Raw genomic sequence first — 16,737 nt, forward strand, 5'->3', positions numbered from 1 at the left:
AAACGGTGACGTGGGGTAAGTCAGATCCAAACCTTCCATGGCCACATGTGGGATGTTTGCTAAATGCAGTGACAGTCAGTCTCACTTTCCCATGGAGTACTTGGAGTCATTTGTGGTACACCCAACCACAAATACGCTTCCATAAATCAGAAAACAATGAGTGGAATCGAGCCAGTGACCAAACTGAAGTGAACGGTGGCTTTTTGTAAATTCTTCTATGTGACAGTTGTCGTTTTGCACAATAGCACCATGAGTTGGAACGAAAACGCAGCTCTTCGTGTTATGTAGAATAGAATAAACCTTTATTATCCCACGGATGAGAAATTTTGGTGTTAAAGAGCTCTTACAGCAAGGGAAAATAAAATATAAAAGCAAGACACAAGGTGGTCCTATAAACATGAAGTTCGTATATACAGGTGACAATGTACAGAATATGTATAGAAAATATAGATGTTAGATGCATCTGTGTGGTCGGGAACAAAACACTTTATTATATTCATAGCACACAGTCATACATGCATATGAGTGATGTGTTTAGCAATCATGCACTCTGATGGATACATCGGAGGAAACTTTGGTTCAGTGTCTTACCCAAGGATGCTTCATCGTGCAGACTGGAGGAGTCAGAGAGGGAACCGCTGACCTCAGGCTCAGGAAGTTCAAGGGTAGTACCAGGTGTCATCAAAGTTTTGTGGATCTGCCCAATAAAATAAAAAAACGTTACCTTATTTAAATATAGCCAGGCAGACAGAGGTCTAAAAGTAGTCCTTTATTCTGACCCTGGATATTTGTGCAATCTATGCTGGATCTCTTCTAGTGTATGAGATGGCACAACAACAACAACAGTCGCCTCAAGGCGCTTTATCTTGTAAGGTAGACCCTACAATAATACATACAGAGAGAAACCCAACAATCATATGACCCCCTATGAGCAAGCACTTTGGCGACAGTGGGAAGGAAAAACTCCCTTTTAACAGGAAGAAACCTCCGGCAGAACCAGGCTCAGGGAGGGGCGGGGCCATCTGCTGCGACCGGTTGGGGTGAGAGAAGGAAGACAGGATAAAGACATACATACATAATATATAATACATTATATAATCACATAAGGAGCACAGGGCCGACACTGCTGCAGAGTAATTTATGCCTTTATGATGTATGAATTTTGGAAGGTAAATGAGTTAAAGCTTCCAGGTGAAATCGTAGGTTGTTGAGTTTGCTGCAAAGATTAAGTTTTGTCATATAAACAATAAGACGCTGCTGAGATCTTTGGGAGAGACTGGCAAAAGTGTAAAGCATTGATTCTGTGCAATCAAATTGAGCAAAGGGGATTTATATATACAGTGTAAGCAGGCCAGACAGTTTACAGTTATGGTCATAAGTGTCTACGGTCTTAGATATGAGATAACATCCTTTCATCACCTGCTGACACCGTTTCATGCACACTAGTTACACCCTACATCGGGGTCGGCAACCTTTCTGATGATGAGTGCATCTAAAATTTCCTCAGAAGTCAATGTGCCATATCATTGCATTAGCAATAAATTTAATAACGCTCTATATTAAGAGTTACACACTATATAGAACAACTTTATAGAATTATATTTGTTCACAGATGTTGGCAGCTATCAGCGAATAGTTATCAGCTATTTTGAAACAAAAAAAAGACACTTTTTATCCATAACAGCAAATGAACTGTACAACAGAAAATACAAATGCTATTTATGGTCTCCTCACAACAATGATAAGAAGAATAAACTGGGCCAATATGGCATGTTTGTTAATACAGGGACACACATGTTAATGGGATCTCTGGTCTCCCACTCAGAGACACAGGTCTCCGAGTGTCCAGCATTCAGACGGCTGAGGACACTCATGTGAGAGAAAATCTGCTCACACAGACATGTAGAGCCAAATACTGTCAATAAGGCCTCTGCAATGTTCTGAAGACAGTTAAACTTGTCAGGTAGTGATGTCCAGCAGGTGAAAATGCAGCTCCATGAACACGCACAGCTGTGGATTCCAGCTGCGTTCGTAGTTCTGCAAACTTTGACCCCACAGAGTCGAGCTTTTCAGTTCAATCAGCTGCATTTCGATGTCGCATTAACTGGCATTAACTCAGCCAGTTAGTGCGGGACAAACCCAGCTGCTCATTAAAGCTTTCTGGTTTGATCAGAAAAGAAAACATCGGTCCCTAAAGTCCCTAAAACGCATTGTGAATTCTGTCTTGAGTCTACGGATGTATCCGTGTATTTCCGTGGTGCTGATGCTGCGCTGAGCGGGCAGCTCCTGAAGCTTTTGAAGTGTCGGAATGTGGAAATTTCAACATCGCTTAAAAAAACTGCCAGCTAGCAACATCCCTCACACCGGTAGGCTAAGTTATTTTTAGCCAATTACAAGTTGAATCTGGTAGTTGGAGTTGTTAGCTAAGATACCGTCATGCACAGCTAATGTGTCTATGCGAGCTAATTTGCGATGTGCACCGCTGGCCCGGCCATTTATTTTTTAAAGCACCTTCTCAGATTCATTCACTGCGTGTCGTGTAAGATTCAGATAATTATTTGTTAAAAGCGAGACATTTTAAATGAGAATAAGAAAGTATATCTTTGTGCCCACCTTTCCCTGTTAATGCCCTTCCTGGCCCCCTGGCATCACTTTGCTAGACCCGCCCCTGCACAGTTACCAGCTGTCAGCTACGTAGAAAAGGATCCTGGTGTTATTTGTCTCTCAGAAACAGTTCATAACTTCCCTTCAACTCATCCATGTCACCTAAAAGGTAAACCTGTTTCTCCATCACCTGTTCAGCTCTGATGATTTAGTAAGGACATCTCCTGGTTTCATCTTCATGTTTCCCTCTCACCAGATAACCAAACCGACATCATGACCAGCAGCTTTTACAGCTGTGGCTCCAGCAAACATCAGCTGATACTAGAAATTAATATTAAATAAATTCTAACAACAGCTGATCAAGCTTAAAGGTGCTGCTGTTGTTTAACGCGACATCTGCTGGTTTCCTCTTTCTGGCGCAAAGTGGGCGATAAACAAACAAGAGAGAAAAGCCGATCAGCTGATCATTGATCAGTTTCATGATTGAAGTAGCAACAGGAGAGGGAGGGGGAGAGAATGAGAGGAGAAGAAACAGCTGTGCAGCGTAAAGAATAACTCCAGCTTTGTGTCTTTCTTTCATTCTAGCTGAAGTACGGGACAAACTGTGTTCCTTCTCAGCTCAATACGAAACGCGTAATATTGTCTCTTAATACAGGACGATTCCGTTTTTTACGGGACGGTTGGCAACTCTACTAACTTTATGAATAAAATAAAGTTCACTATCAGTAACATCACAGCACCCACCCAGCTGTATAGAAACTCCGTCATGCTAGCTAGTACGCAGTAAGAGTTATTGTAACTGACTGTAAAAAGTCAGCACAACGAAAATAAACTCCACCTAAACTTGGTTTATATCTGACCCAGATAGACTGCAGGTCATAACTTCTTACCTGAAGTTCAGTTCACCTGATACTCGGACCGGCGGCCGCCTCGGGTCTCTGCTCCTCCTGCCTCCCCTTTCCCTCATCCACCTGCTGGCCTCTGTGGAAGCTCCCCCATAGTCACCACCAAACAACTGAGTTATTTTTACACATCAGCCAGCATCTGGCCAATCCACCACCTCTCATTGTTTATACCGATACAAAAAAAAAAGAAATCATCGGCCCATAAAAACAAAAAATCACCATCGGCCATCGGGCAAACGCCCAGTATGCCTGATGGCCAGTCCAGCTATGGTCGTGCCATCAGTTAACCCTTCGCGCGCCAGCTGTGGCACGTGTGCCCAGGGTTGCCGACCCCTGCCCTACATCGTTATGTAAACAAAATAAAACAACAAATATAATCTAATAAAGAAGTTAAGTCTATTTATATACAAAATGAAACACAGCAATGGGGTAGATATCAATCACAAGTGAACAATACACTGAATAGAGTATAAACCAAATCAGGGATACAGGATACTTTTCATCCAGCATGTTCCTGACTTAGGGCACCCTAAGATAGCTGGGATAGGCTCCAGCGCCCCCCGCGACCTTGAAAAGGATACGCGGAAGCGAATGGATGGATGGATGTTCCTGACTTGTTCATGGACTAATGAAAATAATAATACCGGTAAATAAAACAATCATATGACCCCCTATCAGCAAGCACTTTGGCGAAGGTGGGAAGGAAAAGGGGTCGGGGTGAGAGAAGGAAGACAGGATAAAGACATGCTAATTCAGAGGGCGAGGAAGCCAGCACTTCTTCATCTTGGCCCTCAGTTGATGTTTCTCACTCGAACCGCTGCAGAAAATTGTGGTCATATCTAGAGATGATCCTCCAAATTAAAATTGAGGCCAGTGTACAGTAGAACAAATTACAGTAGAATGTAATTTAAGGTCCGTGGAGAAGCTGCAGAGTGCAGGTGGTCAGAACTGGACTTCTGGGCAATAGCCGCACTTTAATCCCTGTGGTCATGTGGGTGACCTTGCATGGGTTGAATGGGAGACCTTGAATCCGGTAAGGCCCATTCGTGGACTGTTTTGATCACACCTCACAGGGTATTTCCACTCGGTTATCTTAATGAACTGTGACACAAGCAAATAAAAATGTTGATATGTAAAAATGAAGCAGAGAGAGACTGAAATTTAAAAGCAGAATGCCTTAAATTTAATTTTAATTGCACATTTTTCTAAGTTTGTATTTTGGTGGGTTGGATTCATGCCGGGCTTCCCCGACCTGCCCCCACACGCACATTTGGCTTTGTGGTTTAAGCCAAGCTGTCAGCAGAGCGCTCTCATTTGGGAGAAATATTGAGAACTCATGCAACCCGAATGTTGGCTTTTGTCCATGCCTCAACATTACACTCAACAATCCATCATCCATACAGTGCTCATGAAACTCGGTGACCTTATGACCTCTCCGGTGCACGCCAGTGTCCTGTGCGCCAGACCAGCAGACTGGCCTTTTGTTTCTGCTCATGGCCAACCTCCCAGGGTGCTTTGAGGCAAGGACAAAGCAGCATTAGGTGGACAAAGAGAACCGCGACGAACGGCAGAAACAGTGGGAGAAGGAAACGAGGAACACAAAGCGCCCAGGGCATCGGCAGTAATGACACGACAACAGAGGGGAACATAAAACCTCTGGAAACGATGTGAGAGGGAGAGAAGGAAAGGGTTTGACAGGAAGAAGAAAAGCTGAGGCTGTGACGGTGCATGCGATATTGCATATTTAGGTTTTAGTTGCACGTGTGCTTCCAGCATTAAGAAATCTCCTCAGTCCACTTACATAAACACATTTGTGTAGCTGTGTTGTGATCGGTACAGCCATCCTCCGCTAACACACATACGCACACTTGGTGTCCATGAACACGCTGCCAAACAGAGAGACGGCTGCCATTGCTCCTATTGGCCCGCTGAGCTAAACGACAGAGGGGCCGGACCCGGCTGGGAGTGTGCATGTGAGCATCAGGGTGGGTTGTCTGTTTACCAAACACTCAAAGGCCTCTGCTGTCATAGGTGATCTCTCTCTCGATCTCACTTTGACGCCGAGTCATCCCCGTCACGTTTCTGCGACTGACCGAGGGTGAAAATTGAAGCCAGGATTTTAAAATAATCGTTTGTTGAGGAGGAAGAATGGAGGTAAGATGGTAGTTTTTAACTAACACACAGAGGTCAATATTAAGTATTCTAGTACAAAAGTGATTCATACATCAGATGTCAAAGGCTAAATGTTTGTTTTTAATGTGTGACAATAGAAGCTGTTAATAAATTGTTGCAATGTGTTTAAAGGATTAGATTCAACTTTATTGTCATTACACATGTATAAATACACGGTAATGAAATGCAGTTTGCAGCTAATCAGAAGTGCAATAGCAGCAGATTATATACAGATAAGGGCAGAATAGAAGGTGGGAACAGTTATGTACAAATAAGTATACAGATGTGTCGATGAGTGGTAAACAGATCTACAGAAGTGGGAGTGTAGACCGTGTCATGTGACTGCTGCTGGACGATGAGTTTATTTTGGCTCTGAGGACGTGAGCAGGGAGTGAAACTCTAGACGCTTGTTTCGTGTTCTGTATGACAGTCTGGATTTCACAGATTGTGTTTCCACTGCTGCAGGACAAAAACGGCTTCGCTGTTGTCTGCAGTCATAAACACTTTGGTCACGCTTCAAATTCTTCGAGGACATTTCTGAGACCGAGCGATCAGAATTACTCTGAGCTTTGTATACAAAATTGCACAGAGCGAATGAATCGAGGCTTATTGACGTGTCGCGCTACACTTTAGACGCTGATTGTTTGCAGTCAATCAAATTGGGCGTGAACAGGAATGATCTAGGTCAGCTGTGTATATGTGTGGGTGAGGGGGTGTGACCGCAGTGCAGAGTTGGCTCGGTCTTTTAACACTATCGATTTTTATATAGATTTTCCACTTTTTACGACTGAGGGAACCATAGATTTAACACGTATGTCACTGCCCTGAGCGCTGCCAGGGTCACCTCTCATCTCTGTGTGAGCTTCACTTTAACGAGTAGAAACACGGAGCTTCAGAAAACGCTGGGCAATTCAGTTTGACCACCATCTCAATAAAAACCAAAAAATAAAGTAAAAGTTGAACTAAAGAAACACTTTACAGGTAACAATAGAAACCACAGTCAGTTTGTCATCGAGCAGCTCAGCACGAACTGTTTCCCACATAAAGACGACGACCTTACGAGTGTTGACACCTCCAGTATGTATCAATACAGACCATTAAAGTAGCTGCTGGGTTTTTTCCGAGGGTGGCTGCGTAGGTGGAGACCACCCTCACTAACTTCTGATGGCCACCAAATCATTTTATTCCGTAAGCAGAAATCGAGACCGAAATCAAGAGCTTGAGGGGGGTTGCGCCTAACCTCAACCCCCTGAACCCCACACACGGACCGACAGGTGAGCTGTGGCAAATAAGAGACTGGACAAGAACAAACTATTACTCTTTACATGTAACATTCAGCAGCTTAATAGAAGAACGTGTGAAGGACTTTGAGGAGCAGTTTCTTTGTCTGGAGGGTGCGTGACACTCTTTCTGAGCCACGCGTTTCTTCCCAGGAGAGCTCAGGTATACTGTTAACACTGTTCCTGCTACTCACATCCTGCTCATTAAAGCAACGCATGAAGAACGTGTTGCAATAACAGAATGATAAAAAATTCTATCATATTTTTAGAAACACTGAAAATATTCAGCTTCTGCAAAAAGTAAATTCTTTGTTGTCCTCGTTTAACCGCAGACTCTCGTGTTTATATCAGATTTAAGCTGTGAGTCGAGCAGCGTTCCCAAATATTTACAAGTCCACAATTTGGAGTTTCACTGTGTATGATTCTGGCCTTCGGTTTACCGCCATCTTTCCTGTAACCAGTGATTAACTCCTTAGTCTTAGTCACATTAAGGTCAAGGAAGTTGTGATCGCACCGTTTGACAAATGCAAGCAAGGCCATCATGTGAGCGAGTGCGTGGAGAGGATATGGCACTGATCACTGACCGGCTCCTGGAGCGAGTCTGTTTTTCTTCTGCCCACATGAAGGAATAATGTTCAACCATTGTGCACAAACGTGTTAAACAGGCAGGTTGACATCCCCTGGTTATGTCAAAGCCAAGGCGTGAAACGCCAATCCCTGCTTCCATGCGTCTCCCAGTGCGTAACAGCATGTAACCTGTCTGTGCTCCCATATCTCTGTCCTCAGGTGATGCAGGTGGTGAGGGAGCAGATCACCAGGACTCTGTCGAGTAAGCCGACCTCCTTGGAGCTCTTCAAGAACAAAGTTAACGCTCTCAACTACAGCGAGATCCTCAAACTGCGGCAGACAGAACGGCTGCACCAGGAAGAGACTCTGGCTCCACCCGTACTGTGAGCATCAGCAGGTTTACGTGCTGCATACCGGTCTGTGTTAAAGGAGTTGCCATGTGCACCAACTGTCTTATAGTGTGTATAAACGGATGTTTGTCTATCTGTAGGCAGGAGCCAGGTCTACTGGTCTACTGGTTATAGATGAGTGGTGTTGTACAGTCATGTTCGAATGGGCACAGATGGTAAATCCATCTGTGCATTTTCTTCTCCTACTCTGGACTGCAGTGACCCGAGGCCCACCGCGGTGTGATAAATGGATAGGTTGTTTAAAAGCTACCAGCATTCATTGGATCAGATGATCGCCCACTGGTTCCCAGATTGACTTGTTGCCTTTTACAGTTTAAGTCATTTACTTTCTGCACGTCGGGGAAATGTCGAGGTCTGGAGTTCACGCTGTCCGTACTGATTCAGTCATGCAAAGATCAGATTTGTAACAGAATAGAAGCTTGTTTTGAAATAAACTAGCTAACATTAAAAAGCTGATGGACACTTATCAGGTTCAGTGTGTTTGTGATCCACACACAGTTTGGCGGAGCGTCCCGTGTGTTGACCCCACATTCTGGAAACGATTCAATAAAAATGGAGTTTGTGGTTTGTTAAACTGTCCGATCAGCTGTTCTGCTGACGACTCCAAATAGTTTCCACCCTTATGGAACAACCAGCAGGTCATACTGGTGTTTATTATGTAGCTGTTTGTCACTAAATACTCAGTGTAACAGAGTTCTGCTGCTTGATTTTTGATTGGATTTGAATTTCCTGTGGAAAAAAGTAAATGTCACCTGGGCAATAATGACGATTTATGTCTTAGAACAACGAGAAAAGTGCTTGTGACTTTTTTTAAAAACAATTTTATAGCTCTTGGCTGCTTTTCTTTCCAGTGAACTCAAAGAGCGGCTGAAGCCGGAGCTGCTGGAATTGATCCGGCAGCAGAGACTCAACAGGCTGTGTCAGGGCACGATGTTCAGGAAGATCAGCAGCCGACGCAGACAGGGTGAGAGGCGAGCGCTCACAGGCTCACGTGCAGCAAACGGCAGACTGAGCGTGTCAGGCTAACCCGCGTCTTTGTCTCCTCAGATAAACTGTGGTACTGTCGCTTGTCACCCAATCACAAAATGCTTCACTACGGCGATGTGGAGGAAGACATGGAAAATCCACCGATAGAAACACTGCAGGAGAAGAGTGAGTTCAGTTTTTCTACACCAAACAGATGAACAGAACACATGAACAAACGGCGGTAACTCATGCAGCAAAACAGCCGTTTAGTTTCAGTCAGACTCTAAATGTTAAAGAGGAATGTGCAATCGTCTCAGTGCTTGCAAAACCTGCAGGGATACGAAGGCTTTCTGCTCTGGTGTTGTTTTTTTCTGGTCTCCCTGAATGTTTACAGCATTAGCACAGAGCCATATTCATGCTTAGGTTTATCCATTTAAATTAAATTGTGAGAAATTGTCATGTCTGGAATTCCAGTTTATTATGCTCATTAATTAACCTTAATAATCATCGAGCATGCCCAGCAAACCCTGATACAAAGTGCAGAACAGTGCAGGTGTGTTGAACATGAGCCGCTCCTCAGGCTGATCAGTTCAGTTTTATTTATACAGCACACAACAACAGTCGCCTCAAAGTGCTTTATATTGTAAGGTAGACCCTACAATAATACATACAGAGAAAAACCCAACAATCTTTTTTGGTGACAGTGGGAAGGAAAAACTCCCTTTTAACAGGAAGAATCCTCCGACTCAGGGAGGGGCGGGGCCACCTGCAGCGACCGGTTGGCACTGACAACCCTTTATTATTCACAATAGGAAGAGGAACTAATATGGCTCCTACATGTAGTTTTTATTGAGATTATTTTTAATTGTCTGAAGTATTTTAACCATATCTGTGTTTTGATGCTTCCTCTTCAGTTCCAGTCGCAGATATCAAAGGCTTGCTGACGGGTAAAGATTGTCCTCACATGAAGGAGAACAAAGGCAAACAGAATAAGGTCAGCTGCTTCACCTGCTTGTTAGTACCATGGTGATTACCTCCCGCTGTAGGTGGTGTGGACAGCCAAGGGAGAAATGTGGAGAGAAACTAAACATGACTTGAGTATAGAAAGGAAATAAGATGCAGGTCCATCTATCCATCCATCGATGGGCACAGAAGCCCGGACCTCCCTTCCTCTAGGGTATCTGGGGTCACGCTGAGGCGTTCCCAGGCCAGGTGAGAGATGTGGTCTCCAGCGTGAAATCCTCACCCAACCACACTGGGATGTCTCTGATGCTCTCAAGCTTTTTTCTATTTAACAATAATTCTTGTTACTGGTAATGATTGATAATAAGTGTGCGGCAGAGTGGACGGGGTGAATGTCTCACTGAGCTTTCTCTGTAGGAGGTCCTCGATCTGGCATTCAGCATCACGTACGACGTAGAGGAGTACAGCCTGAACTTCATCGCCCCGTCCAGAACCGACGTGAGTCTAAACGCTGCTCTACGTTACCTCCTTCAGTTTCTTTGTCATATACAGTGAAGAAACAAAATCTAACCGGGTTCCACTACGTCTTCAGTTCTGCCTGTGGACGGACGGACTGAGCGTGCTCCTCGGCCGGGAGATGAGCAGCGAATCGATGCGGAGCGAGCTGGAGATCCTCCTGTCTATGGAGATTAAGCTCCGCCTCCTAGATCTGGAGAACGTTCCCATACCCGACAACGCTCCGGTCGTTCCCAAACCTCCGAGCAACTTCAACTTCTGCTACGACTTCAGCCAGACGGAACAATGAGCGCGCACGTGTGAATGTGTAAATATGTGTATGTGTGAAATGAGACGTTTGTGTGGGCTGCGGTCTGAGCTGTGCCTGCACGCGCTTTTCATCTTAATCACAGATTTATAACTTTGACGCTTGAGTTTTCTTATGGATTTTTAAAACATCAAAGTGAAACGAGGAACAGAAGCAGGAAAAAGGTTGAGACTCGATCAGTGTTTGCATTTGAGTGAATCGCAGTGTGATGCACGTCTGTTCCTCCCTGCACTGAAACCTGCACACAGGTACTGAGGAAAATGTAATTATCTACTTTTTAATATAACCACTCAAGTAATGGTACTTTACACTTGTTTTACAATCATTTTATATTTTTTGCATTATCTAAATGTGTGTGAGGAATACTCGCGTGGAAAGGCTGTGCTTTTTGTTCTTGGTATCATTCTGTTGCTTTTTTTTGAAAGAGGGCATTAACTAGAACAACGTGCTTTCTTACAACACGGTACGTCATTTATTCTCCAGCACATCACAGACATACAGCAGGTGTGCAGTGTTTCACAGTATGTCGCTTCATGCACCTGCAGGCACTCGTCTTCATATGGATTTCAGCAGCTCAGTGACTGCGGAGCAGAGATGCATTAAATGATTTTTAATCTTTGTTGCAAACGTGCACATGTCCCTCTGTCACAATCACACGGTACTACATGCATTGGATGATTTTTGTCTTTTTGGATCAAATTTCATTGTAACTTTAAAACTGATGCTTTCTGCCCATGGCTTGTTTTATAATGTGACTCTGAGCGTTACACTCGCCGAGCACTCAGTGGCGCCACCTGGAGGAGCTACTGGAGAACTGACAGCTTTCATTTTATTCTTTTCTGTAAGGGGATTGATTTCATTTCAGCACAGCTGTCCTCCACACTGACACACTGACCTCTGGGATAATGTGCACGTTGAATCATGTGGTTTGATTTAATTCACATGAATAAAAAAAATTTTGATTTATACAGCAAAAAACAAACAAACTTTGGTTTATTTATAAAAGACACACCTTTGGTCCATGATGAGTACTCCCTCTGTCTCAGTGCTTATAGCAGCGTACACAGTGGGCTGGAGTGGAAATGAAACTTGCTAGTTTTGACATGATGCTCCCTTTCCAAGAACATCTGACACTCTATCATATTTCAAATCAACTCTGGCAGTTTTTTGAAAAGCAATTGGTAATTAAAACCCTGATTTGCTTTATTTTAATCTGAAAGATAAGGATGGAGAAACGTTTTCACTCCACAGCTCTTTCCTGCTTTAGCAGCATCCAAGTGTCCCATCCTACATCCTGCTTTTAACAACATCACTGAGCAAACAAGCAAAGACTGTCAGCATTAGAAACAATAAAGGAAATGGAGTGTCGTTGGCATCAGTAGTCTACAACAATCTCTATAATCAACAACTGATGTTCTACGTCTGTGACAGCAGTATTTCATTTAAAAGCACCTCGAAGAATTTAAATATAAAGAACCAGTTCTCTTGTTCTTTAAACAGTAAATACATATTAAATATTGACTATTTTCTTCTTCCTGTGGTGCTCATGTATTGCACTTTGATGAAATCTTTAAAAATAACATTTGGTCCAAACTGCCTCGGCCTGGTTTGTAAAGGTGATTCCTACTCCACACAAAGGAGCAAATATTTACTCAACAGATGACATAATTAGGTCCTGCTGTAAACTTGCAAGTCTTTTTTTCCTCTCTTGTACAAAATATTGACATGTGCAAAAAGCTCAGCTGAGAGCAGACTTTGGTCCCAGCAGCCTCTCAGGATCTTCAGTCAGCCTGTCAGAGGGCTAGGCTAAGATCAGCCCCACCTATGAATTTGTAGTGGAGATTCTCCAGGAAGGGCAGCCGTGTCTGGAGGAGGTCCACTGCTGCTGTGGAGATGTTGTTGCACCTGGAGATGTCGAGCGTCCTCAGACGTTTGCAGTGCTGCACCAGGAGGAGCAGGGATCTGCAGGGGTTAGAGTGCAAACAGCGTAAGAATTCGATGACTTTTCGATGAGCTGCAGCTACTTGCGAAGCGTGTGTGCTAATCACCTATCGGTGATGTTATTACAGCAGGAGAGGTAGAGATGTTGCAGTCTGGGGAGGTAGGGTGCAGCCTGCGCCACGCCGCGGTCACTGATACCTGGGCAGTGGCTGAGCGCGAGACTAGTGAGACTGCGGCAGTGGCGGGCCGTCGACACTAAGCTGTTGTCGGTGATCTCCGGCAGCATGGAGAGAGACAGATGGTGGAGATCTGGGAAACGCATCACCTGAGAGAGGAGAACAGAATTTTTCAAATATTTTGCATTCCGCTCCAAACAAACGTTCCGCTGCCCGTCCTTACCTGAGTGATGCTGCTGTCCGTGAGTTTGGAGCAGGCAGAGAGGTCCAGTTCCTGCAGCCTGCTGAGAGCTAAAAGAGAAGCTCCAGCCTGCACTCTGAACTGCTCCAGGTCATTCGGAGTCACTAGCTTGGGTCGCTCCTCGAAAGGCAAGCAAGGAGGCTTAAAGAAGCCCATGTTGCCAAAAGTCCGGGTGAACCTGGGGCCCTTGTCTCCCTGTTAGAGCAAATTATTATAAGAACAACCACACGTGCTTAGCGCAGAACAAAAGCACAAAGCCGTGATTCTCACCGTCTCCTCGTCAGGCTCACATTTGGCTCTTTGCACCATTCCCAGCAGACCCCAGTCTGTCACTTCTTTACACCAGCCGAGCCGCAGCACCACCAGCTTCTGCAGGTAGGTGGCGACGGCGCACACAGACAGGTCAGTCACATTACTGCAGGAAGTCAGGTCAAGCTCGCAGAGAGTGTCCCCAAGCAGCTGGGCGAGAAAGAAAACTGCAGGATCCTAAAAGAAAGGCAGGAAGCTAAGATTTTTCCATCCGTTTTAAACCAAATGAAGCGCGGCGACACGGACAATGACCGACCCTGATGTAGGTGCAGCTCCTGAGGTTGAGCGTCTCTAGCTGCCGTCTGGCAGCATCGGATCCCTTTAAGCCTTTCACCATCTCCGTTCCATTGATGTGCAGACACTCGGACAGGTCCAGAGACCGCAGGGAGGGCAACAACAGCAGGTCAGACAGGCCTGTTGGTAACACAATATTAATCACAGGGAGGCAGTGTGATGAGCTGCGAGCGTCAAACTAATAACCGAGCATAATAAACTTACTTGCGGTTCTATTCAAATAGAAAAATTCTGATTAATTTGTTTGTTTTACCCTTAAAGCTGCTGCTTTTAGTTTGTTCCATCATCATGATTACGATCACTCCAAAGATGATATTAAATATAAAAATGATCACACTGGGTGACAATTTTAGTTAAAAACACAAGAACATGCATGGGGGGGGAACCTTTTTCTGTGATCCTCCAGTCCCGCGACAATGAGAGGTGCGTCAGTGACTTCAGACCTCGCGCTATGGCCTCTACAGACCTGCTGGTCAGCTCCGTGCAGCCGCTGATGTCCAGTTTGAGGAGGCTTGGCTGGTGCTTCACCAGAACTTCCACTGAGTAGTTGGTCAGCTCCTTACAGCCGTGTAGGATCAGCTCCTCTAAAAACAAACCCTGAACCTGCAACACAGAATTACACCTCTCAGTGGAAGTATTCTTACTGATGCTGAAGCTGTTGTGTTGTGCCAACATCCCGACCTGTGCAACAGTGCGCAGCGACTCAGGGGTGATGGATGTTCTGCTGAGGTCCAGAGCTACGAGGGTGGATTTCTGTTCCATCAACAACCTCCTCAAGTTCCTGAGCGACAGCAGAGCTGAAGAGTCCTCGACGGCTCCCACCGGGCACCCTCGATACGGGTCAAACTCAAAAGCAATATGGCAGCCAGCCAGCGAGAGCCGACGGAGACGCGGCGTGCATCCGGTCAGCCGGTTGAAGGTGAGGTCAGACAGGTAGCGGAGGTCAGACAGGTCCAGCTCTTCCAGACCACACAGTGCTGACCGCACCTGGAAGCAGATTATGATTACTCATACATTTTTGTGGCACCATAAAAAAAATAAAAATAAATACAAATAAATATTTATTTATTTATTTATTTATTTATTTATTTAAAAAAAAATAATTTTTTTTAAATTTCTTGTTTGAATTGTTCAGATTTTTTATTGCCCGTCTCCACTCACCTGCTGTCTGTGCTCCTCCCTGGAGAGAAATGCTCCAGACATGAAGAGGCTGTCCAGACCTCTGAGGTCCAACCTGCGGAGGGAGGTAAGCCGAGGGAGCAGGGCCAGCAGGGAAGCCTCTGTTATACTGCTTCCAGGCAGGGCCAGGCTCTCCAGTTTAGGGCCGAGGCAAAGGCCCACCTGAGGAGGAAGCAACACAAAACAGGAAGGTTAGCAAATGTACTACAGCTGCTATTTCAATCGGTGGGAAACAGGAGAGAGGTCAACGCTGACTGCTGCCCTGTTGGCCAAGTCAGTCTTGGCAAAAAGCATTTTAATCTAAATGAGACTTTTATGTGGATTAACAAGAACAATTATAAAATTATAACATCTGCATGCCATAAAAAATGAATATGGCCAGCGTGTGTGGCAGTTTGATTATCACCTAGAGCTTAAAATCCACACGCTGGTCCGACACCAACACAGGTGGACTAAATTTGGTCCTTATCTTATCTTAGCGTGATAATGCAGCGTGTGTTTAGTGGGAAACTCAGTGCTTACACGTTCACACACAGAGATGCACATGTTTGTGATAAGCATGAATTATTAAGTGATGACCACAGCTGCTCTGAACTTTGGACGGCGTGTCACATGACAGGAAATTAAAATAATAAAGCGGTGATATATATAGATATAAATAAATGTTAAAACAATGCTAGTGTTTTTCTAAGATGACTCCAGTCAAATCCCCTAAAAAAAAAAAAAAAAAAAAAAAAAAAAAAAAAAAAAGAAGAAGAAAAAAAGTTTCCATTGCCCCGGAGGTGTGAGAATTACGTGAGCCTACCAGGAAGCCTCTGACTGCTTCTCTGTGGGTTTGTTTAAAAGTCATCACATGACGTCATGAATATAGTTTCACAGAAGGAGCAATGAACGTTGAGACATTTTCGGGTATTAAAAACAACAACAAAAAACCACCTGTACCCCTGATATGTGTTAAACAGGAGCTGTTTGATTCGTCAGAATACTACACCTCCAGCAGCAGCGATCTGGAGATGCTGAAGCCATCGAGCTGGCTGATTATCAGGTTGCACCGTGGCTTTCGGCCCAGGCCCCTGATGAGCTCCAGGGACGAGGCCGAAGCCGGGAAGCGGAAGGTGATGTTCTTCTGCAATTTTAAAAAAACAAAGTTAAAATGACAGTGCAGCCACCTTTCAATTTATCGTCTCTGTTGTGGTCTGGGGAGAATGACCTGAAAGCGGGGGTCCTGGCTGGCACTGTACCAGCTACGGCAGACCAGGGAGGCTTCCTTCCTGTCTGAAGCGTGGAGAAAACTCAGGATGTAAACCACGACCTGCACATTGACACAAATGCAGGATTAGATTAAACATCCGCGAAGAGATCGATCCCAACTAGGGTCACCTGAGAGCATTTTATCAGCTCCAATGAGAGCACACTACCTGTCATTCGACAGGTACAGTAGGTTGCGCAGTGGTTGACTACTGTTACTGTAGCTCCAGTATACGAGCACTGGGTTTGTATTGGAGGAAAAATGCACTCACCTCCACGGGGAGCCCAGGAGTTTCCATAGTGTCCTCCCCATCGCTGTCTCCCATCGTTATTAAAAATTCCTCCAGACCATCTCCAGTGACTCAGCTAGCCAAACTGTAGCTATCGTCAACTAAGTTTAGCCTTTAAGCTAACGCGTCCACAGCACAGAGAAACGGTGTCGTCCGTGTCCGTGAACTAATAAACACAGCTACAGGTTTCCTTTCATTAGACGCTCATTAAAACCTGCGTTACCTGCTGTCGTTCCCCTCAAAGCCCCTTTACGTTAGGCTCTGTGCACGCTCAGTCCCTTCAGGTGCGATCAGCTGACCGCAGAGGAGGCGCTGCATGACGTCAGTGGGCGGGGCGCTGTGTTTTCTCCAGCATGGCTAACACTTGGT

General features: G+C 44.9%; 2 protein-coding genes across 4 annotated transcripts in view; one reads left to right on the top strand and one right to left on the bottom strand.

Moving 5' to 3' along the window:
• The window catches only part of elmo3 (engulfment and cell motility 3), a 24,028-nt gene extending 12,372 nt beyond the window's left edge, over positions 1–11,656 (top strand). For 2 of the 3 annotated variants that reach the window (XM_005471156.4, XM_003447048.5), the window contains exons 16-21: positions 7,748–7,911; positions 8,790–8,902; positions 8,986–9,090; positions 9,819–9,898; positions 10,285–10,365; positions 10,460–11,656. In XM_005471156.4, coding sequence (XP_005471213.1) covers positions 7,748–7,911; positions 8,790–8,902; positions 8,986–9,090; positions 9,819–9,898; positions 10,285–10,365; positions 10,460–10,672 — 756 coding nt within the window. In that variant the 3' untranslated portion in view covers positions 10,673–11,656. Of the gene's footprint in view, positions 1–4,744; positions 5,664–7,747; positions 7,912–8,789; positions 8,903–8,985; positions 9,091–9,818; positions 9,899–10,284; positions 10,366–10,459 lie in introns of those variants that run through there. The other variant, XM_013272528.3, reaches the window with a different exon arrangement.
• On the bottom strand, positions 11,045–16,693 carry fbxl9 (F-box and leucine rich repeat protein). Its single transcript, XM_005471159.4, has 11 exons — positions 16,351–16,693; positions 16,041–16,142; positions 15,822–15,956; positions 14,813–14,992; positions 14,333–14,638; positions 14,038–14,254; positions 13,614–13,771; positions 13,319–13,534; positions 13,031–13,243; positions 12,739–12,956; positions 11,045–12,652 (listed from the first exon to the last, which is right to left on the bottom strand). Exons 1-11 carry the CDS (start codon positions 16,402–16,404, stop codon positions 12,484–12,486), a joined length of 1,968 nt encoding a protein of 655 aa, XP_005471216.1. The 5' UTR covers positions 16,405–16,693; the 3' UTR covers positions 11,045–12,483.
• Positions 16,694–16,737: the final 44 nt, after the last annotated feature.

This window comes from Oreochromis niloticus, linkage group LG7, assembly GCF_001858045.2.
Source record: "Oreochromis niloticus isolate F11D_XX linkage group LG7, O_niloticus_UMD_NMBU, whole genome shotgun sequence".
In the NCBI taxonomy this organism is placed as follows: Eukaryota; Metazoa; Chordata; class Actinopteri; order Cichliformes; family Cichlidae; genus Oreochromis; species Oreochromis niloticus.